The sequence below is a fragment of the Sabethes cyaneus genome, chromosome 3 (assembly GCF_943734655.1).
Source record: "Sabethes cyaneus chromosome 3, idSabCyanKW18_F2, whole genome shotgun sequence".
In the NCBI taxonomy this organism is placed as follows: Eukaryota; Metazoa; Arthropoda; class Insecta; order Diptera; family Culicidae; genus Sabethes; species Sabethes cyaneus.
Genome location: NC_071355.1, coordinates 117,192,886 through 117,203,507, shown reverse-complemented (window position 1 = coordinate 117,203,507; position 10,622 = coordinate 117,192,886). Strand labels below are relative to the sequence as shown.

Sequence of the window (10,622 nt, the reverse complement as noted above, 5' to 3'; positions counted from 1 at the left end):
AGTTTAGCGTCGCGCGATATCATTTAAATAAATATTAAATGTAACTAAATATACACGACTAGTTTCCATGAAAACTATACCCCGCTACATCTGGCGACGAGGATGATGGAAAAACTGGTAAGTATATAACAGAGTTATTAATCGTGGAAAAAATCCTAAAATTGGCTTGTTGTAAAATGCCTGGTGGTGGCGTAGCTCCAAGCATCAGTGAAAAGAGGTTACAGCTAAGAAAAAGGTTTTTTTATGCTTTAAATTCTTAGTAGATTACTCTGAGGAGTGTCGTTATATATGTTCTGAGAACTAAACCTGTGTGTGTACATACTTTGAGAAGTATATGCTCCGAGAAGCTTGGATGTTATACGGAGAATAAACTTGCCTTTGAGAAGGCAGAGTGTTCTGAGGAAAATAAATTTGCCTTTGAGAAGGCAATGTTCTGAGTGATTAACTATATGAAAGTTTTTTTTTCACAAAGATAATTTTAAAAGCTCAACATCATTAGATATGTGCTCATATCTCGTGCTCATGTGCGCATATGCTAATATGCGTGTACTAATTTGATTTTAATGAATATTGCTGAATTACTAATGTCCAAAATAACTTAAAGCAATGTGTTAAATTTCGATTGGCAGATTGACGACGCCCGTCCGATTCCTCCTTTCCGATGTGAGGAAATCGGGAAGAACCAACTAGCGAAGGAATGGAAGAGCTGGAAATCATCTTTAGAAATTTATTTTGATGCATACGACATCACAGACCAACGGAAGATGAGGGCCAAGTTGTTACATTTTGGAGGAAAGCAGCTACAAAAGGTGTACGAAAATTTACCTGGTGTTGACAAATTACCCGCAGTTTCGATAAAAGAAAACTGATGTGATATTGCTGTCTCTAAGTTGGATGAATATTTTGAACCCGGACGGCAGTATATTTTGGAACGGTGTCGCTTACGGAAAATACACCAAGAAAAGGACGAACGGTTCGCTCACTTCGTTCTGCGTATTAGGCAACAGCTAGCCGACTGCGGGTTTGAGAAAAATAATGCTGACATTCGTGATGTGTTAATGGAAATTTTCGCTATTGACGTGATCGTGGAAGGCTGTGCTTCGCAAGAGCTTCGACGTCGAATCTTGCAAAAGGATATAACCTTGTCGGAAGCAGAGGAATTGGGTGCCATGATGGAAGGAGTAGAGCAGCAAGTTAATGATTTGTCGTCTTACCGGTAAGAAACAACTGCCAGAAAAAGTGTTCCGAGTAGAAGCCAGAGAAGTTGCTAGTCGTGCCCCAAGAGTTTTCAACCATAAGCTACAACATTACCGACAAGTTACATGTTTCAATTGCGGCACAAAAGGACACGTTGCTACTTCTGCTGAATGCAAGGCCCGCAATCAGATATGTCGCCGATGTAACAAACTAGGTCATTTCGAGGCAGTTTGCCGAAAACGACCAGCATCTAAATTCAAACCCTCAAGCTACGGTTCGAAGACAAGCAAAGTCCGCTTTGTTGAACATGCTGAACGGGATGAAACCGTACAACCTGTTATAAACCCGTCTCAGGACCAGGTTTCGGAATCAACTTACAAATCATATTATTGCTTTCATTTCGGGAATGAGTCGAATGTTCTTGTCTGTGCAGTTGGTGGTGTTCAGCTGGAGATGCTGGTGGACTCCGGATCGGACGTCAATTTAATCCATTCGTCAGCGTGGGAAAAGCTTAAGCAGCAAGGGATCAAGGTCCAGCAAATGCAAAAAGGATGTTGTGAAGTGATCAAAGGATATGGAAGTAACGTACCATTGCGTATTTTGGGATCATTCTCGACTGATATCGAAATTCATCGGAAACGTGAATTAGCTAAATTCTTTGTTGTGGATGAAGGTCAACGCTGCATCTTGGGAGATGCTACGGCGCTTGGAGTATTAAAAATTGGAGCTGAAGTAAACCAGTTGGGTAATGCTGAGCCGAATGTTCCTTTCGGTAAAATCAGAGATGTACAGGTTCAAATCCACATGGATTCTTCGTTCAAACCAGTGTTCCAGCCAGTGCGCCGCGTTCCGCTTCCCTACGAATCTGCTGTAAATAAAAAATTAGATCAGCGTTGGCACAGGATATAATTGAGGTAACTTCAATTTTTTTTTTCTCCAAATATTTTTCTTTCCGTGTCTGAAATAAATAAAACAGCTAAATCAGTTGTTCATCTCTCTAGTGCCAAAATCTATCCCAACAAATTTAAACCGAAATATAATCTTACCTTTTTTTATAAAAACAAAAAAAAAGGTTTATTTTTCACGCTTACCCACACTCAGTTTCCCTTCTCGTCTGTTTCTTGCTAAATGCATAGGAAAGTAGCACACGTTGAAATAATTAATTTTTTGCAGGTCAAAACAGGACCAGCAACCTGGGTGTCGCCGTTGGTAGTGGTTGGTAAAGCCAATGGGGAGCCTCGAGTGTGCTTAGATCTGCGACGGGTAAACGAAGCTGTATTGCGAGAGCGCCATCCTATGTCAGTAGTAGATGAGTTGCTCGCACGTATAGGAAAGGGAACAATTCGAAGCAGACTCGATATCCGAGATGCGTTTCTACAAACAGAGCTAGCCCCAGAATCGCGGGACATAACCACGTTTATCACGAGTCGTGGGCTCTTTAGATTCAAAAGGCTTCCATTCGGGCTAGTATCGGCCCCCGAAATTTTCCAAAAAGTAATGGAAGAGGTATTGGCTGGATGTGCAGGTACGATTTGTTATTTAGATGACATATACGAATATATACAATATTCGATTGAACGAAGTTTATCAGCGTTTGCAAAGACGGGGAATTGTTTTAAATCACGAAAAATGCGTTATCGGTGTCTCTGAGCTTCAATTTCTTGGTCATATAATTTCTGCAGATAAAATTCGGCCTTCACCATCTAAAATCGATGCGCTAGTGTCTTTTCGGCAACCGAATAACGCTGCTGAGGTTAAAAGTTTTCTGGGGCTTGCAAACTATATGCATAAATTTATCAACCATTTGGCATCTCTCGACGAATCTCTAAGAAAGTTGACAGAACAATCAGTGGTTTTTAAATGGGAAAACGAGCATCAGAAGTCGTTTGAATCAATCAAAAAAGCACTTTCAAACAGCGCGAGTCTTGGACATTTTAATATAGATCATCATACGTCAGTGATTGTAGATGCAAGCCCTACAGCTTTGGGAGCTATACTAGTACAGACAGATGGGAATGGACAACATCGAGTAATATGTTATGCATCGAAATCTCTCACTAAAACTGAAAAACGGTACTGCCAAACAGAAAAAGAGGCATTGGCGGCCGTTTGGGGCGTTGAAAGATTCCAAATGTATCTTCTAGGTAAAAGATTTGATTTAATCACTGACTGTAAAGCATTACAATTTCTGTTTGGGCCACGTTCAAAACCCTGTGCCCGTATTGAAAGGTGGGTGTTACGGCTACAAGCCTTCGATTATAACATAAAGCACATACCAGGAGAAAAGAATGTGCCGGACGTATTTTCCCGATTATCTACCTTGGAACCAACACCTTTGGTTATTCGGAAGAGCTGTTTGTCAATGAAATAGCAAGCATGGCTGCTGTAAGATGGGAAGAAATTGAGAGCATAAGCAGACAAGATGATGAAACACGGCATCTTTTAAACACGATTTCTTCCGATCGTTTGTTTGAACTTCCAATAGAGTACCGTATTATCGCCAAGGAACTATGCCAAGTAGGAAATGTTTTGATGCGAGGAGACCGAATCGTTATTCCCAAATGCCTACGTGAGAAGGTGTTATCTTTGGCACATGAAGGTCACCCCGGAACACATATGATGAAAAGTCACTTACGTTTGTCTGTTTGGTGGCCTAAAATGGATAAAGATGTTGAAGCATATGTAAGAAAGTGCCGTGGCTGTACGCTTGTTGCTGCTCCAGAAGCTCCTGAACCAATGGTTCGCCGTGATTTACCGTCTGCTCCCTGGGAGGACGTGGCAATAGACTTTCTAGGTCCACTTCCCGAAGGGCAGTTTTTGTTGGTTGTCATAGATTACTACAGCAGGTATTTCGAAGTAGTCGAGATGAGTAGCATTACAGCGGAAAAAACAACAGAGGCACTAAGAAGCATTTTTAGTCGTTTTGGCGTTCCTGTTACGCTCATCGCCGATAATGCTCCACAGCTAAGTGAAGATTGTGAGGAGTTCTCAGCATTTTGTCAAAGCTACGGTATAAAACTTATCAATACCGTACCTTACTGGCCTCAAATGAATGGCGAAGTAGAGCGGCAGAATCGAACAATACTGAAGCGACTACGAATTTCTCAAGAATTCGGACAAGACTGGAGGGCAGAGCTACAGAAATTTTTGTTAACTTACCGTGCTTCAATTCATCTTACAACCGGTCGATCACCGGCTAAATTGATATTTGGACGAAGAATTCGCACCAAGCTTCCTAAACTGGTGAACTCCTGGTTGAACGATGAGGAAACTAGAGATCATGATAGAATCCAAAAAGAGAAGGGTAAGGAGTACAGTGACAATAAGCGACGAGCCAAAATAAGGGATATAGTTGTTATATCTTTTAGCGTGCATTATACCTTACCTTACATACTAAATTACTTTGATCTGTCAAAAACAAACTACCGTTATAATTCTCTCTGTAATTCAATCGAAACCACGCGGAAAATAAAAACGTTTCACAATGTTAAGTGATTTCTTTTGCTATTAAAAGTTTCTGTCCGCCCGATTACAACAACTGACGCCGAGGATGGCTACTTCGCGGACAAGTGCGGATGCGGATGCCGCAGTTAGTGTGATTCCAGCTGGAATGCAGTCGACATTTACAATCGAACCATTCGATCGGCATAAAATGAAGTGGTCGCGTTGGGTAGAGCGACTGGAAGGTGCATTTCTTTTGTTCGGAGTTGGCGCTAATGCTAAGCTTCCGATGCTGCTCCACTATATGGGTGGAGAGACGTACGATACCGTGTCGGATAAGATAGCACCTGTGAAACCGCGAACGAAAACCTACGACGAGATAGTGCAACTGCTGGAAAACCATTTCAATCCGGAGCCATTAGAAATTTTAGAAAACTTTCGGTTCAAGTGCCGTAAACAAGGCGATGAACGTGCCGAGGAATCAATCGATGATTACCTCATTGCTTTGCGAAAGTTGGCTATTACGTGTAATTTCGGACAATACTTAAATACGGCTTTACGGAATCAGTTTGTGTTCGGGTTGAAGGACTGCAAAATACAGTCGCGTTTGTTGGTAGTGCGTGGACTAACTCTCGAACGGGCTCACGAAATTGCAGTGTCGATGGAGTTATCGGTAAAAGGTGGTCAAGAAATTCACTCACGGCAGAGTAGACCTGAATTAAATTTGGTTGAGCACCCGGCAACAAAACATGCTAAGTACAGAGCAAAAAAAGCGAATACAGCAAGTAAGGTTATGGCGAAACCTGATTCGAATAAAAAGGCCTGTTATCGATGCGGCGGTGCGGAGCATTTAGCTAACAAGTGTCCGTACATAAAGTCGGCTTGTCATTTCTGTAAAATGACGGGACATATACAGAAAGTGTGCTTGAAAAAGAAAGGTGACAGGAAAAGTGATGCTAACCAAATGGAAGAGAGTGACGTACATAACACTGCAGTTACTACGGAAGAAATCTGTGGTGTTGATAGTGCGATCGATTTTAAAAGTAAAGCTGATAAATTTTGGCTGAAGCTGAACGTGAATAAAATGCAGGTGAATTTTGAAATCGATAGTGGCTCTCCAGTTGCTATCATGAGTGCTCCCGATAAAGAAAAGTACTTTCCGTCTACGAAATTGCTACCGCCCGATTTGGAATTAGTGAGCTACAGTGGAAACTCGATCCAAATTTGCGGTATGTGCCTAGTTACTGTTCGATATCGTGGTGCAGACTACCAGCTTTCGTTGTACGTTGCAGAGAATAAAAAGCATCCCTTGCTGGGAAGAAGCTGGATGAAAGTGCTGAAAATCGATTTGGGTCAATGTTACGAAGATGTGTATACGATTTCGGCTAGCTCAACGACGAGTGCTAGTGAAGCGGTAAAAAGATTATTGGCGAGATACGACAACGTGTGTGATAAGTCCATGGGGAAAATTAACGGACTTGCGGCTAAATTGCAATTAAAGCCAAATGTGCGTCCGGTATACATGAAGGCAAGGCCGGTACCGTTTTCTATACGTAATGCAGTCGAAAGTGAGATCAACAATTTGCTAGAAAATGGAGTGCTCGTTAAAGTTAATCACAGTGCGTGGGCGACACCGGTAGTCCCAGTAATGAAGCTTAACAATAAAGTGCGTCTTTGTGGTGATTACAAACTAACGGTAAATCCCAATATTGTGGTCGATGACCATCCCCTGCCCACCGTCGAAGAACTGTTTGCTAATGTGGCAGGAGGTGAGAAGTTTTCGAAAATTGATCTTTCGCAGGCGTATTTGCAGTTGGAGGTTGATTCAGAATTTCAAGAAATTCTTACGTTGAGTACGCATATGGGGTTGTACAGGCCTACACGATTGATGTATGGAGTGAGTTCGGCACCTGCGATTTGGCAACGGCTAATTGAGGAGGTGTTGAACGGCATACCTGGCGTTACGGTGTTTCTGGACGACATTCGAATTACAGGACCAAATGATGAGGTTCACTTGCAGCGTCTGGAAGAAGTGCTTAAACGGTTAAGCAAATACAACATGCGAATCAACCTGAGTAAGTGCCAATTCTTTTCTGATAAAATCGAATATTGCGGTTACCAAATAGACCGGAATGGTATCCATAAAGTGCGCAAAAAGATCGACGCAATACAAGATATGCCCGTGCCCCAGAACAAAGAACAGGTTCGTTCGTTTGTGGGACTCGTTAATTACTACGGTCGATTCTTTCCACATTTGAGTACCGCAATATACCCGCTAAACAGATTGCTACGAAATGACGTGCCATTTCAATGGACGAAGCAGTGTGAGCAAGCATTCAGAAAGGTGAAAGAAGAGATGCAGTCTGATCGGTTTTTAGTTCATTACAATCCGAAGTTACCGTTAGTACTAGCTACGGATGCATCACCAGTAGGGGTTGGTGCTGTGCTAAGTCACGTTTTCCCAGATGGCTCTGAACGACCGATCCAGTATGCGTCACAAACCTTGAATGAGACTCAGCGGAAATACAAGCAGGTAGATCGTGAGGCGTATGCCATGGTGTTCGGTATTAGGAAGTTTTACCAATACTTGTATGGGAGGAAATTTACAATGATTACGGATAATCAGGCTGTGAAGCAAATTTTCTCGGAAACTAAGGGTCTACCAACAATGTCCGCGCTACGAATGCAACATTACGCAATATTTCTTCAATCGTTCGAGTATACAATTAAATTTCGTCCAACGAGTGAACATTACAACGCTGATGCTTTTTCCCGTTTGCCAACACGCCAGTGTACGCCCGAAAACGTTGTCGAAGAGGTTGATTTATTGGAAGTCAGTATCATTGAGACCCTACCGTTGACTGTGGAGAATCTTGCGAAATCTACAGCTGCTGATGCTACTGTGAACGTACTGGTACAAGGTCTAAAGAATGGGAAGGTGGTCGATGCTAAATCTCGATTTGGGATTGATCAAAGTGAGTTTTCGCTGCAACAAGGATGCTTCATGCGAGGAATTCGTGTTTACGTTCCACCTGATCTACGACAGAAAGTGTTAGCTGAGTTACATTCAACACATTTCGGGACTTCGCGCCTTAAGTCGTTAGCCAGAGAGTACGTCTGGTGGGAGCAGATCGACAAAAGTATTGAAGAACTGGTAAAGAATTGTTCTGCTTGTCAACTTACGCGTCCAAATCCTGTAAAAGTACCGACGCATTGCTGGGAGAGGCCGAAGCAACCATTCGAACGTGTACACGTGGACTTTGCTGGTCCATTTATGGGTCACTACTTCATTGTATTTGTTGATGCGTTTACGAAGTGGCCTGAGGTGAAAATGTTACGTGACATCACGACCAATACAACCATTTTTGCCTGCAGAGAATTTTTCGCAACCTATGGAATACCATCAGTGTTGGTTTCTGATCACGGTGTACAGTTTACAGCAGCAGAATTCCAAAGGTTTTTGAAACTGAACGGTGTGTACCACAAAATGGGTGCGCCGTACCACCCCGCGACCAACGGACAGGCGGAGCGTTTCATACAGACGTTTAAGTCAAAAATGAAGGCGATGAACTGCGATAAGTCGAAAATGCATATGGAACTTTGCAATATTCTTCTTAGTTACCGTAAAACTATACACCCTGCTACAGGAAAATCTCCATCCATGATGCTTTTTAACCGACAGATTCGATCACGACTTGACTTGATGATACCAGTTCCTGATATGACTACAAATAATACAGAAATGAAGGTCAAAACTTTGTGTGAGGGAGTGAGAGTTGCTGCTCGTGACTACATGGGAAAAGACAAATGGAAATATGGATTCGTCGCGGAAAAGCTCGGAAAACTACACTACAGCGTTCAGTTGGACGATGGTCGAGTATGGAAACGCCATATAGATCAGTTGCGAGAAGTTGGAGCAAATTTAGAAACTGTGCGACAAACTCCGATTAACGTTGAATTCGAACCGAACGTTAGTTCAGCGTTTCCGCGCGTTTCAGCAGAATTTGCAGTGAGAACTGAGGAAACCGTTGAACCGTCACCAGCGCCACCTAGTGAGCAGCCTAGTATCATTCAGGAACAATCTACATCTTTTTCCCCGTTACAACAGCCAGTTACATCCGCAGTACCAGCAGACCTTCCACGGCGATCTACGAGAACCATTAAACCACTTCAAAGATTAAACTTGTAGGTGCTCGCCATTCTCAAGGGAGGGGAGAGCTGTTATATCTTTTAGCGTGCATTATACCTTACCTTACATACTAAATTACTTTGATCTGTCAAAAACAAACTACCGTTATAATTCTCTCTGTAATTCAATCGAAACCACGCGGAAAATAAAAACGTTTTACAATGTTAAGTGATTTCTTTTGCTATTAAAAGTTTCTGTCCGCCCGATTACAACAATAGTAGTGGGGGATTATGTTTTACTCAAAAGGATGAAGAGAGATAACAAACTAAGTACCGAATATATGAACGAGGAGTTTATCGTATTGAACAAACTAGGAGCAGATGTAACCGTGAAATCATTAGCTAGCGGAAAGGAATACAGGAGGAATATAGCACATGTAAAGAAAATAGAGAAAACGGATACAACAACTTCAAGTTACGGTAATGCGGACATAGGAATGATTAATCCTCCAGATGGACCAGTTTCGAGTTCTTCATGTGAACTCAACACGCAAGAAGCTGTTTTGGACCATGCAGAGAAGCGAAAGCGAAGAGAGCCTTCTTGGTTTGAACATTATATGCCTCATTACATCAAGAAGTGTTGAGGGGGATGTAGTGGCGCACCCTTGGTGTTGTCGATAAAACAGAGCAGACGATGTGTGTGAGAGAGAAATAGTGTCGAAGTGTGAAAGGCGAGAAGAGTGACAGAGACGGGAAGGGACAGAAAGAAAGAGGAACTGGGGACAGGCTTTTGAATAGAACGGACTTGTAAGTTTAACGTCCCGCGATATCATTTAAATAAATATTAAATTTAACTAAATATACACGACTAGTTTCCCTGAAAACTATACTCCGCTACAACCATCAATGTTATACAATAAAGTGTTCCCTTTTTTAATCCACGTTTCCCCAAGAATTATCACATCAATAGGGATTGTTAGCTGATCAACTGACAATAATATATCATCAAACTTATTTTAATCATTTATTCCTCTCACGTTCCACTGTAGCACACGTAGGTGTTTGGCTGGGACTTTCTCATAAGCTGTGTTGAAATCATCGATATGATCGTGGTAATAATTTAGGATTTGATGCATTTTAAGTAGGAAAAAAACACATTGATTAACAAATATACTTTATAGTTTTTTTTATAACTTTTTCTTAATTCTTTTGACGTAGGACTACGTCTTACGGCAAGTTTTGAGATAGGGTGTCATTCCAAAAAATCGAAAAATGCGAGCGTCACGAAAAATGAAAGGTTTTGAGCGCTAATAGCTCAGCGGTTTTCCAATCGATTTTCAATATTCTTACACCAATCGATTGGAAAATCTTCTAAGAATTGACCCAAATAAAGAATAGTGTGGATTCGTGATGTTGAACTAATTGAAAAATTGAAAATAATGAACCTATGTTTTACCGGAATTCTCGCTTCGTGATTGGTTGTTGGAAATGACGTCATCAAAGTAGAAACGCATTTTCACGCTTCGGCTTATAATTCAGTCAATTTTCAATAGATTTCCAAGATATTTACACCAATTGATCGGGAAATCGATTGAAAATATAGAAAAAACTATTGATTTTGTTTTTGAAATTGAATTTGAAAAATTGTTGTTTTTGAATTGATTTTGAAAATTTGAATTATTTTCATATTTTTGCCTTCCCTCGTCAGTGCTTCCCTAGCACGGATGACAGAAATATATACGATATAAGCTATGGGTTAAGCTTCCTTATGATTGTATTTAATTTACGCCCTATAGAATCCGATCGAAAATTGTTGAGCTTCAGCTGTTGCTGCTTCCCACGGATAAGGCAATGAA

The 10,622-nt window shown here is 41.4% G+C and overlaps 1 protein-coding gene across 1 annotated transcript; it reads left to right on the top strand.

Moving 5' to 3' along the window:
- Positions 1-1,197: 1,197 nt before the first annotated feature.
- On the top strand, positions 1,198-8,802 carry LOC128740062 (uncharacterized). The gene is made up of 3 exons (XM_053835572.1): positions 1,198-2,067; positions 4,712-8,690; positions 8,747-8,802. Exons 1-3 carry the CDS (start codon positions 1,198-1,200, stop codon positions 8,800-8,802), a joined length of 4,905 nt encoding a protein of 1,634 aa, XP_053691547.1.
- Positions 8,803-10,622: the final 1,820 nt, after the last annotated feature.